General features: G+C 33.8%; 1 protein-coding gene across 2 annotated transcripts in view; it reads left to right on the top strand.

Moving 5' to 3' along the window:
* Nup58 (nuclear pore complex protein Nup58) overlaps positions 1-19670 on the top strand; it is a 177716-nt gene that overhangs the window by 145995 nt on the left and 12051 nt on the right. The window contains exons 11-12 of one of the 2 annotated variants that reach the window (XM_090379882.1): positions 4375-4452; positions 7563-7631. In XM_090379882.1, the coding sequence (XP_090236008.1) occupies positions 4375-4452; positions 7563-7631 (147 nt within the window). Of the gene's footprint in view, positions 1-4374; positions 4453-7562; positions 7642-19670 lie in introns of both variants that reach the window. The other variant, XM_090379892.1, reaches the window with a different exon arrangement.

Here is a 19670-nt window from a genome sequence, read left to right as displayed (position 1 = left end):
AATGTTTGATAAATTATTGATATAACACCATGGGCTTTTCTGAATGCCTGTTTATACTGCTCAGAAAACTTTATCTGCCCCTAATATAACTCCCAGATCCCTTTCTTCCTCTACTCTTTTTAATTCAATCCCACGAAGTGTATAATTTATTTTGTGGTTGCTATTCCAATGTGTAAGACCTTGAATTTTGCTGCATTAAAACAAAGCTGCCACTTTACTGACCATTCTTGCAGCCTGTTCAGGTCATTCTGAAGCACTGCTTGGTAGTGATCATTGACTACTCTACCAGTCTTTACTTTGTGTGCAAATTTTGACGTCAAGCCTTCTATCCCATCGTCAGTTGTTTATAAAAATCAGAAACAACAGTGGTCCAAGAACTGATCCTTGGGGGACCCCACTTCCGACTTTTCTCCGATCTGAAGAATATCCATTAATCACAACCCTCTGCTACTGCCCTGCAGCCACCCAGCACTCCATCTTAGAATTTTTCCAGTAATCTCAACATTTCAGCTTATACAATAACCTCTCATAAGGAAATGAGTCAAATGCCTTTGCTAAAATCCAAATAAACTGTCAGAATAACCTACTGAGTTAGTTAAACCTGATTATCCCTTAGCAAAACCATGTTGTGTGTTATTTAGAATGCCATATCTATCTAAATCTTTGTGGATTGCACCCTTAATCATAGCTTCCAAGATTTTCCCTACCACTGAAGTCAAACTAACCGGTCTTCAGTTACCGGCTTTGCACTTAGAACTGCTTTTATATATTGGTAATGAGTTGGCATTTCTCCAGTCCAAAGGAATTTCTCCCGAGTGCCAAAGATGCCCTCATAATTAACTTCATTGATTCAATACACCCCTTGGTATCTTCCCATAAAATTTCTGGATATATGACATAAACTCCAGGAGCCTTACTTGCTCAAACGTTTTTCTAATAAACAGTCATATGTAATTTCGAAATCACTAATTTAATATGACTGAGCCTCACTTACACAGCCTCATCTCAGCATGAAGAGTCTTCACTAAAAACAGGTGCAAAGTATCTATTCAATTCATCAGCTGGGTTGGCAGAGGTTTTCCCACACCTAGAGTCCATTGAATCATTGGAACAGATTCAAAGCAGCCCATCTAAATCGGCGTCTCCGTAGCCAGGTATGAAGGAGCAACAGCAGTGCATAGCACACGCTTCTTGATTAGACCGGAGTTCGAGCCCGTCACCACCAAATACGGAGGATGCGGAAAGGTCAGGAATGACCACCGCATATTCATGGAGCAATATGGCCTTAGTTGCTAATGCTCCTAAATCACAAAAAAAAAAAAAAATTTTGTACCATGATTTGCACCTCTCTAACTTTAAAAATGAGGACATTTGGACAGAAAAATCCGAACTGTTGAGGACACCTTTTCCTGTTGTACCAAAACACACCTTACATTCCCTTAGTCTTTTCAAAAATGCCTACGCCCTTAATAACAGTTTATTATGATAATAGGTTAATAACACAGTCACTGGCAAGGTAATAACATGTTAAATATTTTAATTGAATATCTCAAATCCCTTAAATTAAGAGAATTCACACTTACCATTCTTATGCAGATTGCTTAACTTGTAAAAAATGATACACAAAAAATTTACTTATGGTATGAATAAAAAAAATACTTTTATTTTTCTCAGTGCAGTTTATTTGCTGTTTTCATTTCTTTTATATTTTTCCACTGATGCAATTTTTCTCTGTAAATCTGTATTTTTGGATAAATATGAATGGAAATCTTTACACAGCATGTCACTGAAATTTAATTTTGCAATCATTAACAGCTCTGAGGAAAACTCTTCATTCTTACAGTGGCTAAAATAATTAGCCCATCTTACATTACAAGGAACAGAAACATCAGTATCCTTAATTTCCGCTACAGATTTTTTTAAATTACAAAACTGATCAAAGCACTTCACATCATCCACGTACCCTCCTTTTGTGTGACGGTACCTAATTGTTGAAACCACACTATCCCATTCAAGTGGCTCTCTTAAAGACATCCACCTGAATGAAGAAACTTCTTCCAGTGGTTTCAACCCCATGTCCAAGTATTCAGTGGCATGATGAATATAAATTCTGGATATTTCTTCTGAAAACTCCAAATTTCTCTGTATATCCCTCTTCTTGCCTCTTCTCCAACATTTCCTTCACTTTGAAGGAAACGAACTGACATTTACTTCTTTCTGACAGAATATCCCTTACGGAAGCAAGAGCTTCAATAACTTCTTTCAAAGAATTGTCATTCCTTTCAATGCTCATTATAGGTGAATTGAAGACTGACATTACAGTTTGGCAATGAACAAGATAAGTTTCACTAAACTCCTCTTCAAAGAAAGTTTTAAAATCTTAGGGAGATTTCCTTGAGACGAAAAGAAAGACCTTAGGGCTGGATAAATACTTATAATCCTTTCAATTACAGGTAATAGAGAAAGCCAGCGTGTTCTGATACGATACAGAAGTTTTTTTATAGGTAACTTCTGTAAATTTGCAGAATTTTTTTAGGTTTTCAGCACATACAGTGTAGATGCTGAACTAATTAAAACTCTTAAGAGCAATAGAGTCAATATCTACATCAATTGCATCTGCTCCTTGCTGGATACAGTTATGCAGAATGTGGGCAGGGCAGCCCACTCCTATTAGCAATCAACCAAATAATCTTTGTAAATTTGAAAATACATTATTCCCATTGTATCTCCACACTCCTCCAAACATGATGTTACAATTACAGTTATCTCCACCAAATGCAATACATTTCTTATCCAGGCCACTTTTACACAAGATCCCATAAACATGGTCAGAAATAGTAGCTGCTGTCTCATCTGCCTTTGCTATTTAATTCTATTAGCTTAACCTTTGAGCCACCATTTTTCCAGTCAAAATAATGCACAAGAATAGGTAAAATTTTCAGAAATCCATGATTAGTGGCATCAGTGGAAACTCCAAAAAAACTGAATGGACTGCTAAGACAGAGTTAATTATGGCTTCAGTCTTTGCTTTTGCACAAGATAACCTCCTAGCAATATCTGAATCAGAGCGTATCGACTTCAATAATTCTGCTGTACAAGACATTGATTTATAGCTGTGGTGACGTGCTACTGTACAAAAGGCAAGGGTTCCTTCAGCAATAGAAACTCTTACATCAAGCCTTTTAGAGGCCTTTACCAAAGAAGTCTGTTACCTTGCTGCAATATTTTTCAAATCTAATGTTCTTATGTATGAACCTTTGTTAGCAACTGAGATGTAGCTTTCTGGACTGCAAATGATGCATTCCGCCTGCTCATCTACTCTTCCCTTTCGAAAACCTGAATATTTCATCCTCAAGTCATCCGTAAACTTGCACTTCCTTTTCTACATAATGGGTATTCCTGAATTTATGTAAATTAAAGAATTATTTTAATTTAAATAGTAGAAATAAAAAATTATTTGAAGAAGTGACTGATTACTTCATGAACTGATAATTAAGAAATATTGCATTCATAAGAAAGAATAAATCTGTGACATTTTTTAGTCATGAAACATTAATAGTTGAAACATTTAAAATTATAAAGCCATTTCGAAATGACTGTAGGTTTTGCAAAAGCAGTATTTTTACAATTAGATATTACAAAAACTATGTATACTCATAAATAAATACAATGAATTGAAGCTGGACATATCAAATTATTGTTTATACAAACTGCTGAAAGAAGAATAGAAAATATGAGATCTCTTAAAAAAACATGGAATCATAATTTTAATTTAGAATGAATTTCAGGTAAAATAAATAACGAGAGAAAATTTATTCCGAATTGTCTACTCACCAAGAATGTAAAATGTCAATAACTCCCAACACATGGCTCCTCAATGTCTGATCTGCGTTGTTTACAGCTGGAAGTGGAGATCCTTGGGAATACTTCCACAAAGCTGATTGGTGTACGCCTTACAAATTTTACCAATAAGGATCAGGAAATTTTCAAATTTTTAGAGCCAAAATTCCGGATATTTTCAAAATTTTAGAAATTCCTCCCAGACAGTCCATGATACATAAAAAAAAAAATGAAGACATGTCCAGGAAAATGACGATGGGTGGCAGCCCTACCCATGAGTACTGCTGTGGAATTACGAAAAATCTATGAATACTTGCTTACATGGTTGCTTAGGAAGCAGTAAGTAATAATGAATATTTTTATCTTCTTTAATTTTAACTAACACATTTGAAACTGTAATAACTTTTTTTTTGGTAATTTTAAAAAACTTTGTTCAGTAAGATTGAAGTGGTGGGGGAATATCTCATCCGCAAGTTTCATTTTTTTTATGTTTTATTAGTCCTAATTTTTTATTTATTTATTTTTTTTTTTCAGGGGGTACTTCGTCACTTGGAGTACCTTTAGGACAGGGAAGTGTATTAACTGGTGGTTTTGGACAAGGCTTAAGCACAGGTAAATAATCATATAAATAATCAATCTTGCAGCTGCCAATATAGTTGTTTATTGGTAGCTGCAAGTTATAAGCGATGAAATGTGCTTCTTTTAAAATTGTAGCATTCATAAACAAATGGCATTTTTTATGAATAAATAAAACTGAAATATAAATAAACAAGTATCAGTTTATTAGTCACAGTATTGTATCTGAACCAACAACCGTAAATGGCACACAGGTCACAGTGGTTTACATAAAGAGCAAATTATTACATTATAAATAAAGAACAATAGCAAATTAATTCGAGAAGAAGGATAGGTTTTAGCTTTTAGAATGAAATTATATTTTACAAGCAACATACAGAAATGTGTTATAATACTAGTACACTTTAAGATAACACCAAGTAAAAGATACTTTGGCTGCTGGCTTGTAAAGAATTCAAATGGGTAGATGCAATGAAAATTTAGGAAGTCAAGAAAAGCTTCATAGCCTTATACAGGGTGTCTCAAAAATATTGGTACAAACGTTTAGGGGAGGTAGGTAACATCTAAAGGAATGTGAATCACATAGGAACCCATAACCGGAAACGTCACAGGGAAAGTAGTAGCAGAGGCACAAGAAGCAGAAATGACACAAGACAGTAATTAGTGGCAAACATTTATTTAACATAATATTAACAATGGAGTACGAGATGGATGCATTTCATGATGTTACAACAGATGCTCAAAGGTTTCACCATGAGACGCGATGCATGCATGACACCAACGCAGCATGGATTGGCAGACACGGTCGAATACACCTGGAGTTTCTTTGACAGTAGCAGCAGCGCACACGAGTCTCGCCACGAGAGCCATTTCCGTCTCCACAGGTGATTCATACACAATAGATTTGAGGGGGCCCCCATAGAAAGAAATCAAGGATCGATAAATCAGATGAGCATGGGGGCCAGGCAACGGGTCCACCACGGCCAATCCATCAACACCCAAAACGCCTGTTCAAATGGTCACGAACACACCTTCCATAATGGGCAGGCGCCCCGTCATGTTGAAACCAAGTGTTGCGTCTCACATTTGCTGGAACATCGTCAAGTAACCCTGATAGAACTTGTTCAAGAAAGATCCAATATTTAGCGGAGTTCGTGTGGGATGGTAACAGGCATGAGCCGACTAAGCAGTCACTGGCCATACCTGCCCACACATTTATTGCGAAGCAATGTTGTGCCACATGGGGGTGCACACCGTGTGGGCCCTCTGCTAATCCATACACTAGGTGCATGTCTGCCAGCTCACAGTTCGTATATCGATGCATGCTCTTCGTGTGGTGACTACTGCTTGAATGATTAAACCAGAAATTTTCCCTCTCACGAACTGATGAACAGCACCGTGTACCGACTTACAGTGATGTTTCCAGCTATGGGTTCCTATGCGATTCACATTCCTTTAGGTGTTACCTACCTCCCCTAAACGTTTGTACCAATATTTTTGAGACACCCTGTAGTTCTTTTCCAATACATAAAGATAACTCATTTGTATACTTATGCACTAACTTGTTTAGCATATCATGTCATGAACATAGTGAAAGGAATAAAGATTCTGAGAGAAAAAGATAAAATTTGTGTAACCAAATATTTGATTTGTGTTTTAAAAAAAAACTCCCATATTAAGTGTAATGAAAAGTAATAAAGATTGAAAGGCAAAGTATTTTGAAAGCCAAGCTAAACTATTTTTGTTGAGAGTAAGAACACATGTAAATTAATTTATATTCTACAGTATAAGATCAAAAAGTTTTAGTTGTAGAGAGACTTTATTAGTTAATATTTGGCTGCACTACACTACATTCCATGTGTGGGGTCATAAACTATCCTTTTTAAGGCTCAGAAGAAGGGAACAAGATAGCCCTCCCCACCACCCTTGATCAGTCCAGTGCACTTCACCATGCAGTTTAAAACACATTTTACATAAGGACAAATTTATACTCATACAAAATCTAGGCAGTGCATGCATGGAAATATCACAGTTATGTTAACTGCTGAAATTTTTGTCTTCAGCTTCTGACTGCTGGATGTGAGTGAAGACTTATTCATAATCTGTTTATGACTGGTGAAGCACATTTTTATATTTCTGGAGATTTGTTTTAAGCAAAAGTTCCATGATTAGTCAGACAAGAATCTCCATTTATTGCACCATAAATCTTTATGCAGTATTGTGTGCATTATGAAGGTGTCATCTTCAAAAAATAAAATGCTTCCCCCACCTGTAATTTAAGTTGCTGTGTTTATAATTTCTTACATAAAATGTTGCCGAGTTGAAGTGTTTTGTAATCACCTATTTCTTTTCTGCACCTTGTACAAGGAAATTTCTGCTGAGAGTGGCAAGATTCATGACTTCTTTTGAACATAATATACTCACGCTTTATAGCTTTAGCTGTCTTGGTGCTTATTCTGAACAACACTCTACAAGTTGTTCTGACTTTCAGTTTAAAAAAATGTATTTTATGCATTTTGCATATAAAATAAGCAGTATAGTAAGCCTTTGATATTGTTGATTTCATTATATATGGGAAGGGGAAAAATTTTGAATTTATATCATATCAATTATGTCAGGTATTCAGTCTTTTGCAAAAGGTTTTTGATATCATACAAATTATGAAGTGCTTGGATACCAACACAAAAAAAAAAAAAAATAGAAAAATAGTAACAGTCAGTATCTTTTCTAAAAGAAAAGATATGGACTTGCTTGAAATAGTCAAAGAATGTCAACAAGACTTATGCATGGAAATCTGATTGAGGTGTTTTAATGCCTTAAAAGAGCTAAGCAGACTTTCATGATAGGGCATATTTGCAGTGTATAGGGTGCAACAAATGGACTTATATTGAAATTGAGGAAAGAATTTTAGACTAGAAGTAAAACAGTTTGCATTTAGTCACAGTAATCTGTTGGAGCAAATTTTCACCGAACCTGTTAGTCAAAGCTCAGGTATATCTAAAGAGGAATTAGATCAATATTTTGAGGTGACACAGTTAAATACATATGATTTTGTTTTTCATTTATTTTTTTTTTTTTTTTTTTTTTTAGATTTTATGCATTGTTCATTATTTATTTTATTTATTTATTATTATTTTTTTTAACAGGTCTTGGAATTGGTAGCTCATACAGTAATCAGCTACTCTTTGGTCCTTCTACAACCTTCAAACCTCTAGGTAAATAGTGGTAAGAGTTCCTTTTGTTATGTCCTTTGTTTCTTGCTATGGAATTAGGCCCTATTTATTGGACTTTAAGTCAGTAATCATGTCAAATGAGGTGATAGTAATTTAAAATTAATATGACTAATTAAACTGTAATATTTTACTTCATTAAAGAAATAATAGTTCCAATGCAATTTTGCATGTGCTTGACCGAATTTACAAATTTATGCTTTATACAAATCATTCCTCGTGGTCTCAGCAGCCCCCTCCTTTGTTTTTGTGTAACTAAAGAGCAGTTTAATACAAAAAAAAAAGGTCCAAATATTTTTATGAACTACAGGCACTCCCTGACTTAAGTAATACTCAACTTAGGTAAATTCAACTTTACGTAAGTTTTTGCCAACTGGTGCAAATTGAAAAAAATATGGAATTGTATTTTGCATCCCGTAGGAATAAATGGAGGTATTGTGAAAATATCGTAATGTGAACCCAATAACACATTGATTTTATTTATTATTTATTTTTTTTCGTAATTCGTTTCAAGACCTCAGAAGTTGAAATTTTCGCTATATAACTAAGCTATTTATCTCTCTTTATGGTCATTTTTATAATGGAAATTGTATTAGTTTTATATAAATTTATGTCAAATAAGCACAACACAAAAATCGCTTAACTAAAGGATGCAAAAACAAAACATGCAGCCAACATGTTTACAAATGGTACTATTGGCTGAGAGGAAGACCTGCGTGGTCAGCACATTTCTGGAGGTCACAACCATAAAACAATAAAAAAAAAAAAAAAAAAAATGCACTTTCCTGTTTATTGGGCTTTTCATATAAAAATCATAAATAAGTTTTCAGAATCTTCTCTTCATTCATATTTACTTATTACATTGATGAAGGGAAAGCAACCAACGGAAAGTTCAAGTGGTGGCAGTGCTAGGAAACGAAACAAAATTGGTTTAGAAATGAAAATGATTAAGAAGTATGAAGCAGGACAAAATTTGTCATTTGTTGCCCGGGAATTAGGTCTCACTGCTTCAACAGTGAATACTATTTTAAAGGACAGTGCATGTATAAACGGCGCCTCTGTAGCCAGGTGGGCGGGAGCAGCAGTGCATAGCACACACTTCTTGATTAGACTGGAGTTCGAGCCCGTGCCCACCAAATACGGAGGATGCGGAAGGGTCAGGGAATGACCACCTCGTATCCCCAGAGCAATGTGGCCTTAGTTGCTAATGCTCCTAAAAACCAAATAACAAACAAGCATGTATAAACGAACATGTTAAAGGATCAACAGTGATCACAAAACAGCATTCAGGTGCTATATCGAAGATGGAAAAACTATTAATAATATAGATGGAAAATCAGATTTAGAAGCGAGTGTCCCTGAGTCTAATAGCCATTCGAGCAAAAGCAAGAATTATTTATGAAGATATTAAGGATAAGTATGGCAAACCCCAAGCCAAGGTCATGGCAAGCAACAGGTGGTTTAATAGGTTCAAGCATTGTGCTGATTTCCACAATGTTAAAGTATGCAGTGAAGTCACCAGTGCCAATTCTGTACCTGCAGAGAAATTTTGTGATGTGTTGAAAAAAATTATTGATGAAGGCAAGTATTCAATGCAGAAAAATTTTTAACATTGATGAGACTGCTCTGTATTGAAAAAAAATGCCAAATCACACATGCATTGCCAAAGAGGAAAAAAACGATGCCAGGTTTCAAGGTCTCAAAATGTAGGGCAACACGTTTGCTTGGGGCTAATGCAGTGGGAGATTACAGATTGAAACTACTGCTTGTGTACCATTCTGGAAATCCTCTTGCATTTAATGGCATCAATAAAGACACCCTACCCATGCATTTCCGATCGAACCAGATAGCATGGATAACAATATCTCTTTGAGAATTAGTTTAAATGCTGCTTCATTCCCTATAGTTGAAAAAGATTGTAAAGACAACAGCATTCCTTCCAAGATTTTGCTTCTATTAGATAATGCTCCTGGACATCCTACACATCTAAATGATTTCAATTTGAACGTGAGAGTTATATTTCTACCGTCAAACACGACTTTGCTAATCCAACCTATGGCTCATGGTGTTATTTCAAAGCATACTATTTACGCACAACATTTGCTCAGGCATTGTCTGCAGTAGACTGGGAAAAATTTGCCATTAAGAGACTTTTGAAAATCTTACAATATTTACCACACCATCTTAAACATTAATAAAGGCTGCACAGAAATTACTAAAAGTTGTTTAAATGGCATATGGAAGAAAATATGCCCACGACACATAAAAAGCTTCGAAGGATGTGAAAAAGACAAATCATGAAGTAGTTACAGATAAGATTGTAACGCTTGCAGAGCTATTTCAGTTGGAGTTAAATGCTAAAGATGTGGAGGAGTTAATAGAGGAAAAAAAGAAGGAATTATCTAACAAAGAATTTATTGACTTGCAAGCAGTGTTAGTGAAAGAAGAAAATGCTGATGAGACTCAAAATGAACCAAATGAGGAGCTGCAATGCTTCATCACCAGAGAGATGGCAGTGACATTTTGCGAAATCGCATCGGCAATGGCGAGGTTTGAGAACATGGATCCTGACAGCAAACAATTCTTAAAAGTTAACAGAGGGATGAATGATATGCTTACCTGCTACAAAGAAATCTACAATGAAAAAAAAAGCCACTGTCCAGCCATCCATCCATTATATGTTCTTTCGTAAGGTTGAGTGGCTGACTGTTCTAAATCTCCACAGCCTTCCCAGTGCATACTTATCAGCTGAAGACGTTGATGCTGGCAATGATGATTGAGAGATAAAACTTGTTGACATTATGCCTGCCTCCTCTCTTTTTTTTTTTTTTTTTTGTAATTTTATAATTTTGAAATTGTAAGATTCTGTTCCCTTTCATGTTCAAGGTTTTAAAAAGGTTTTAAAAAATAATAATAAAAAAATATAAAAATTTTATCATATGCCTGCATGTTTGAATCAAACAGTTTAAACATCTTGAAAATCTTTTCTTTTTTTTTTTTTTATTGTGCTTTATTATTTTATTTAGTATATACACAGTAGTTTTAAATTTGTCATCTGGTCGCCATCTCAAATGGTAATTAGCAAGAGCGGTTCACATTTAGTGAACTTTACTAAAAGTGATACTGCAAGTTAAAAAATTAAATTTCATCCTTTTTAGCATTAAAATTTAACGTAGGAGTCTAAGGTAGGATTTTCGATGCATTCACCAGCAGTTGGTTATAAGATAAACGTGAAGGGATTCTTTTATAGTAGCTCTAACTTCCATGATGCATTGCATTGCACGTGGAAATTTTAGGTGTGTTAAGTGCCATATTGATGAAAGATTGGTGGCTAATTTTAAACTATTGTAATGATAGTATGCCCTTGTGTTGGTTGTCTTAGATAATCCATATTTTGTGGTGGTACTATCTATGTAACAGGCATTGCATCCCGGTTGACATTTAATGAGATATATTATATTGTTTATATCTTGGATATTGTATTTATATGACAACTTCTTCCCCAGGGCATGATCTTAATCTTACTTATTAATTAATTTTTTCACTTTCATTTCCTATGGAATTTAAATGATAATACGGATTTTAAGAGGTGCGTACTGAGAAATAAGCTTTTACTAAAAATTTTAATGAGTTAACAGACAGTGGTTTAAGCCTTAGCTATAAAATTGTACAATTATCCTCTTTTAGCATCAACAACAAGTATTAAACAGAAAGTAATATCCTAATAAATTAATAATCTCTCTTTCTCGGAAACAAATATGTACAATTATACATAATAACATAATGCTTATTTTAATGTATTAAATGTATACTGCTTATATACTTCAGACTCTATGACTAGAAATAGTGACAAAAATGGTAAAACATAGCAATCTTGTTATCACATGCTAGAAATTTGTTATTTTTCTCTTTTAGTTTAAGTTATTTTAAACAAGAAGTAAGAAAATTTTGCATTGTTAATAAGATTATGTTAGTTTCTCTTGATTAATTACTATTCTAATCCTGTATACAAATACTGCAGACCTGTTTAAATCGATAAACAGATGTATTTTGGTCCCTTGAACTTTGAATTAACCTAGCCCTTTAATTATTAGTCCCTTTGTAATGTAAGAATTATTATTGCTCAAAACACAAAATTCACTAAACTAATGGAAATAAACCAATTTATTACACCTGTGTTAATTGTAGTTTTATGTGGTAAAGCTTCAATGAAACTCTTAAACTCAAAATAAAAGGCAATGTTATACCTTGTAACAATTGTTTCTTTTATTTTCCTTTAACTTCTAGTAATGGCAAATCATGTATTGTCTTCCCTTTCAGACAGTTAGTCATTTATGTTAGGGCTTTTTGAATTAGATTTCAAACATATCTTATATAGCTGTAATTTTAGTTTCAAGTAGGAAAATTTTCTTGAAAGAGGTGCAGATGGTAGCCAACTAGTAACAAAGTGTCTAAACCCATGTTTCTTTATTAATTGAAATCTAAAAAAAATTTACACCTTTATTGGTGTGTATATGTATTTATATATACAGGGGGTCCTTGATATGCATTGTAGTTATGTTCCTAAAAAAACTACTTATAACGAAACTTCATATATCAGACATCAATTTCCCATTGAACTAATGTATTATGTGGGAGATACATTCAAGAGAAAATAAAAAATTCGGATTTATATGGAAGTGTATAGGCATATGAATAGGAAATACTTATTTTGTTGTACACAACTGTAATATAGTATAATTTATTGACTGATTATGTATTAAGGATTCCTTATGTGCTGTGATGTAACAACTAAATCATAAGTATAGCTTAGCTTAATTTTCAGCACTCACCTTATAGTAATCCGCATGGTTTGATGAAACTTAGAACAGGTACATAGTAGTTTTAAAAATTTTAAATTCCGATTAGTAGCTATTCGTAACTTATTGTAATTATGAATTTAAAAATTATGAGCTTTAAAACATCTTAAAATTTTCCTAAGAAAGGAAAGTGCACATTCCATTCTATAGTTGTCTTGTTAAATTCGTGTATTAAAAATTAAAATGAGATAAAAGCTAATAGCCGCGCACGAGCAACTTTCAAAACTGTCCTTGGTTAGCTTCAATGGAAAGAGAAGAACACGCAAAGTATGTTATATACGGGTTAACTTCCCGAAATGCATTTCAATGCATGTGGAAACTTTATATGCTAAATTCCAAATAGGGGAGAAGTTGATTGGAACTTTCATGTTTAATGTGTGGAACGATGTGTGCCACTCAATGATGAGAGCCTCATTTTGAAGAATTTTATAACTAGAATTCAGTTTAACTACTGTAATAGCTGAATCTCTGCATGGGTTATGATTACAAGATTAAATATGTTGTGTTAATTCTGTACCCGATAAATTAGATTTGAAGCTATTAAAGTGGTAGTAGGCACGTGTGTTAGACATTTTTGAAGTCCCAAATTTAGCTGTTGTACTACCAATGTAACATGCTTGGCAATCTGATTGACATCTAATCAAATATATAATGTTATTATAATCCTGTGTCGTATACCCATATGTTGTCCTGTATGAATTAAATTTAGAACCTAATTTATTACAAGATGTAAATATTAACTTGATATCTGTATTCTTAAAAATCTATCGAAGCCATCTAGCATATTGTTGATGGTATGGAAGAGTGATATGGGGGTCTGTGTATCTTATTCAAATGGTTATTAATGTTGTCAGGGCTATTAATACTATTATGGACTTTAGTAATGGTTTCTGTTATTAGTTGTAATGGATATTTCATATCGATAAATGTTTTAGTGAGGTATTGCAATTTTGTGGATAGATCTGCTTGTGTGTGTGACTATTTTAACAGCATTATATATCTGATTATAAAGAACTGCTTTTTTGATGTATAGAGGATGGTGTGAGTAGTAATATAAGAACTTCCCTGTATGTGTGTTCTTCCTGTATATTTTGGTGCCTAAAATTGTCCCAATTTTATATATAGTGAGATTTAGAAAATTAATTTTATTATCAGTTTCTACTTCGAGGGTATTCGCAGTAACATACTTCCATATATTTTTGGAATAGTTAAACTTCATAAACAAGATTACCCTTTGAGACCTATTGTTTCCTTTAAACAGTTTGCTTATGCTTATCTATCCATATTCCTCATTAAAATTATTTCACCTCTAATGAAATTTTCTCGGTTCAGGGTATACAACACTAAGCAAGCACATGAACGTATAACTTCCGTGACCACATCTGAAAATGATATTCTCGCATTTTTCGATGTCGTCTCCCTATATTCAAACAATATGCACATCGAAACCACGCTACTAGCTCTTAAAGAACTATTAACTAAAGATGACGCTTTGACAAAACGTACTGATTTAAATGTTAATGACATTTTAGAGCTCATGTCGCTGTTACTTAATGCCAAGCAATTTATATTTCAAAATAATATATATTAACAAATATTTGGCCTTCCGATGGACCTCAGTATCTCAGCCCCTTTATCCGAAATCTACCTCGCTTCTATTGAAGAAAAAGTACATCAACCTTTTCCTCTTTCCTTTCCAACAGACAACGTCCTTTTAATAGCTAATATCTGTGCTCGTGTGCGGCTATTAGCTTTTATCTCATTTTGATTTTTAATACATGAATTTAATAAGACAACTATAGAATAGAATGTGCACTTTTCTTTCTTAGGCAAATTTTAACACATTTTAGAGCTCATAATTTTTAAAATTTTAAAATGCATAATTACACTGTTACGAATAGCTACTAATCAGAATTTAAAAGTTTTATAGCTACTATGTACCTGTTATAAGTTTCATCAAACAAGCGGATTACTATGAGGTGAGTGCTGAAAATTAAGCTAAGCTATGCTTATGATCTAGTATAATTTATTGTAATTGCTAAATAATAATTAGAAAATACACTGAAATTATTAATAAAACATAAAAATAAAAAGGTTTTATTATTCTTCCTATTACAATTGCGCCTCCTTAGCACTTGAAGTTGCTGTAGCTGAAGTTCCTGCTCTTCTGTGACTAGCTTTGAGGTTGAGGTTCTCTGACTTTTTTCTTGAAGAATGAGTCTAACTTCATCTGCTTGCCACCACGAATCTTTGCGTCATAAATCTCATAATAGCAAGACAAACCATCATTTATGAGTTGTGTTTCTTTAGCAGAACAATCAGGCAGGTAATCACAACTCTGTACAACGCCTGTTAATTCATCAGCAAGGTTAAAAATATGCCTAAGATTCTTTTTTGTTATGCTGTTTTCTTCTGTTGGGTCTGTCTCTTCGTCTTCCATGGTCTCTTCATCAAGTGCCTACCTATTCAGTTCAGCCAATTCTTCATTAGTTAAGGGCTGTGTGTGCGACTCAAGCAGCTATTTAACATCATCCTCCTCCTCCTCAACATTATCAAAAACTTGTCTTGCCAATGACACAAGCTCCCCATGAACTTCAGAAGTTTCAAAACCAGTGAATTCATGCACAGCATCAGGATAAGTATTCTTCCAAACACTGTTCGTACACCTAACTTTCATTTCATTCCATGCCTCACCAATAATGTAAACTGCATCCCCAATGTTAAAATTCTTCCAAAACTCCTGAATAGTTGATTTGCCTTCACCATCAGTGACATGGATTAGCTTTCTAAATGTTCTTCTTAAATAGTAAGCTTTAAAACTTGCTATGACACCTTGGTCCATTAGGCTGAATGAGTGTAGTTCGTGGTGGCAGAAACGCAACTTTGATATATGGACACAAAGCTTCAAAGTCTGTCATTGGCTGGGGCCAACAGAAGAATCTTAAACGACAAATATTCGTGTTGGCAAAGTTTTAGTTCGGGAACAAGACTTTCTACAAACCAGTCATGGAAGATTTGCCTTGTAATCCAAGCCTTTTGCTGGGATTTCCAGGTCACAGGGAGGCAAGATTACACAACTTTTTTTCTCATGGCCCTAGGATTCTCACTGTGATAGACGCGTAGTGGCTTAAACTTCTTTCCTCCATTTGCATCCCCCCCCCCAAGCAAAGGTGTTAAGCAACCTTTGGAGGGCTTAAACCGTGGAGCACTTTTTAATGGATTGAAATATACATTTTGGATGGCATTTTCTTCCAATATAGACCAGTTTCATCCACATTAAAAACTTGTCTAGAGAGGTAACCTTCTTCTTCCAAAATCCTAGACAAAGTGTGTGCAAATGCAGATGCCCCTTCACCTTGTCTCACATTTTTAAATCTATAACTGGATTAAAACCTCTGAAACCAGCCATGACTCGCACTAAACGTTTCACTTGCTGAAGCTAAACACTCTCCCTCGCTTTTAACAAAATCATAAAGGCTGAGGGCTTTCTCCCGAATAAGAGCAAAACTTACTGGAGTATTTTACTTGTGCAAATCTTCAAGCCACGTTGAAAGCAACTTCTTCATTTTTTCCATAATGCTACTCCTCTGCCTGGTAATTATATACTGTGCTTTACTCATTATCTCCCTTGCATTTTTGATAATAGTACACACTGTTGTTGGCTGTAAGTTGAGACATTGAGCAATATCAACATCTCTTTCACCACGTTTCTACTTTGCTTAATCACCTCTATTTTAATATCTAAAGTCACATCATGTCACCTTTTTACTGCACTTGCAACTTTCTTGAATATTTTCCACTCATGATGAAGGATTAGTGAAATATTTTTGGATGTATATTCACAACACCTCCTCACTCATGAAAACAACGTGGAACTGGACATTGTGAGTACACAAGCAGCACCATGTGACATCACGGACCTATTGCGCATTGTTCTAGAAAGTTCTGTTTTTATTTTCTAGAATTTACTATTTATTTATTATTTACATTTTTATTTCATTATATATTCTCTAAAATTATGATTTACAGTACTGTCTAGCATACAGTAATGGCTATAAAATTTTGTAAAATTTATTTATTGTATTAAATATTTAATACATACTTCTTACTGTACTTATGTTTCGATACAAACTGTCAGTGCTTTATTTGAGATAGTACGCAACGGTACGACGTACCGGCACCTTTATTAACAATGATGCAGTGCACTTCGAAATTTGTAATATTCCATAAATTTTTTTATGTTTACCTACTATTCAAATAAGCTTAAAATTATTTAACTAAATTTGCATTTTTTACTCTCTATTAAGATATTTTCTATATAAAACTGTATAAGCTTTTTTATAATTCTAAATTTCTCAGCCAGACCTCTGTTTAATTATTTTGAATTCCCCTCGGAAGTTACATTTAAAATAGTTTCTGTTGAGCGAAGAAAATTTTCATATAGGGAACGGATTAGGAGAGAATTAACTCGGTATGCACTGTTTGCATTTCTGGCCTGTAGGCAATTAGTGCTGCTGCGTGGATTAAGAGAGCTAAAGCATTCTACAACTTAGTGTTACCCGGTAAAACCTATCCGACCACCTGTTGCACTAGCAAGAGTGAGCAGATCAAGGTGTATTCCCAATGGGCTCTGGTCCACCTTCTACTGCAGTGGTTTCCAACCTTTTCCCGTACAGGGGCCATATTCAAAAAATTCAAAGTTAGATTTCTTTAGTGTGTTACATCTTCCATATCTTGTTGTATGTAAAAGTAAAATTGAAAATATTCGAAAATTTTATTAAGTACAATACACAATTACATTTACTGAACAAGACATTTAATGAAAATTTTTTTTGATAATTAACAAAGTTTAAAATGCTGTTTTAGTTCACTTTCCTCGCAGACCATAGGCTGGACACCTTTGTGAATCAACCGTAAGCGCCCCATTCGAGAATTAGAAAAGTGATTTTCTTTTACCTCGACAAATAATCATCTGTTGTTTCGTGGAAGTGCGTTATTCACATTTTTCCATAAATTTTCCCTATCTCTGTTTATTGGGTCACAGTACCTGAATATCCGAATGACACCGATATTTTGGACAGTTTCAAAAAAAAGAAAACAAAAAATTCAAATTTAAGAACTAGTGACAATACCGATGACGAGAGAAGGAAATTGAGGACAGCGAAGGTATTAATCCTTCTAAACATGAATTGTTGGCATTTAGTGAAAGTGAAGTTAGAAAATTGTCAATTAGGTTACAGTTAAATGAAAGAGATGCAATTCGTGGATACCTAATTGATAAGAAGGTTTCAGAAGAATTGAAGCATTTGATGAATGCTCTGAGTACGATACCAATTTCATCGAGTGAATGTGAACGAGGATTTTCACAAATGAATCTGATCGCCGGTGCTTCGTTGATGACAACAGTTTTTTCACTACTGTTTCTTAAAATTGTAAGGCAAACCGCTGACCCACTTCGATCCACAAAATATGTTGATTCAGGGCTGTTTTGGAAACGTCATTCAGCAACCGACACACAAAGAGGAAGAAAAGAAGTCAGCATAGGATGGGTCAGCAGCTCTTTTAACATGTAACTGCGGCTCTTTAACTTTACAGCTCACATGAAGCACAATTTGAAATGGAGTTAGAGGACTTAAAAATCAAGGACATGTGGAGTGCAAGACTAAAATGCCTTAACTGAAATTGATTTGGAGAGGCAAAAGGCTGGACCCATATATAAATTTGAAAATATTTGCATTTGGACTTCTCTCAGTTTTTGGTTCGACGTATTTCTGCAAGCAAATATTTTTGAACATGAACTATATTAAAAATAAATCAAGACTCGTTCTCAAGAAGTTCATCAGCAAAAGTCACATTAATTTGTACCAAATTGGATGTTTGTTATGTTTTTTCAGTATTAATAAATAATATTTCAAAAAAATATATATTTTTAATAAACACCTTCCCACACTATTCCAATTCTTAAAAAACTCGCCCTTCCCTCCCAGCTTGAGCTGAGGTGCGGCTCTTCGGATTCTCTCTCTCTTTTTTTTTTTTAAATTAGATAAAAAATGGCTCTTCACTCAAAAAAGGTTGCCGACCCCTGGCATAGGGTGTCGGATGAGAACTTAATGAAAATTTAGAATATTCTACAAAAACTTTATTATGAAATTATTTTTACTTATGTTATTATTTTTTACTTATTTTACTCACATTTTACTTATTTTTTATATACTTGAATAATAAATTTATGTTTAATAAACTGTGTTAATATACTTAATTTGTTATTCTTATTCTTAAAACATTACTACTAAAGTAACAGTATCGGGGAAAAAAAATTTTCAGGGTACTTTTCATATCCTTCTAATTTTCAATTTTTCCTGATAGCAAAGAATGAGTACCGACACCTATTTTTTTACATTTTATATACAGTATGTAATTATGAATTTAAATACAGAAGGAGAAAGAGAAGATTTGAGGAAAATATACATGTTCAAATGACCAAGTGCGAATATTTATGATGTCTATTGAGTTTACCATCCCTAATTAATCAACGACGTGTATACAAAACGACATATATCGGCACAATATCTATCGAGGACCACTGTAGTACATTCCCAAGTATCCAGAATACTTTGAAATAATGTTATAGCTGCACCTGGTCTACATATGAAACAGAAACAGGAAAAATATTAATGAGAAAAAATTACAGAAATCTGTATTTATTATTTATAAATTATTTAATGTAAAAATAATTATTGCCCAGAACTTTTGTGGGTGAACACACACAACAAAACTGTGTGTATATAGTTTTGAACAACAATTTGTTGAGTGATAATGGCATATTACTCTTAGTATTAATAACATTGCATCGAATCTCTTTCTCTCTCTCTCTCTCTTTCTCTCTCTCTCTTGTTGATTTTGTAATCACTTGTTTTTCATGTAATTGATTATGAAAATTCCATACTTGATTGTTTCATTAATGAAACATAATTATCAAGAATCATAATTATGATTCTTGATTATGCCCATCACCATTAAACAGATAAATATTTATAGAACAAGAGCGATCAAACTAGGAAGTTTAATGTGTCTATGAAAAGTAGCCAGTCTGCCTAGCTACTTTTGTAGACAATTTACAAATTTTTATTTGCAGTAATTTATGCAGTTGTGAATTTGTAGCTTT

Source organism: Mastigoproctus giganteus, chromosome 1, assembly GCF_048544385.1.
Source record: "Mastigoproctus giganteus isolate SK-2022 chromosome 1, ASM4854438v1, whole genome shotgun sequence".
NCBI classification, from domain to species: domain Eukaryota; kingdom Metazoa; phylum Arthropoda; class Arachnida; order Uropygi; family Thelyphonidae; genus Mastigoproctus; species Mastigoproctus giganteus.
This window is presented reverse-complemented; position numbering and strand designations above follow the sequence as displayed.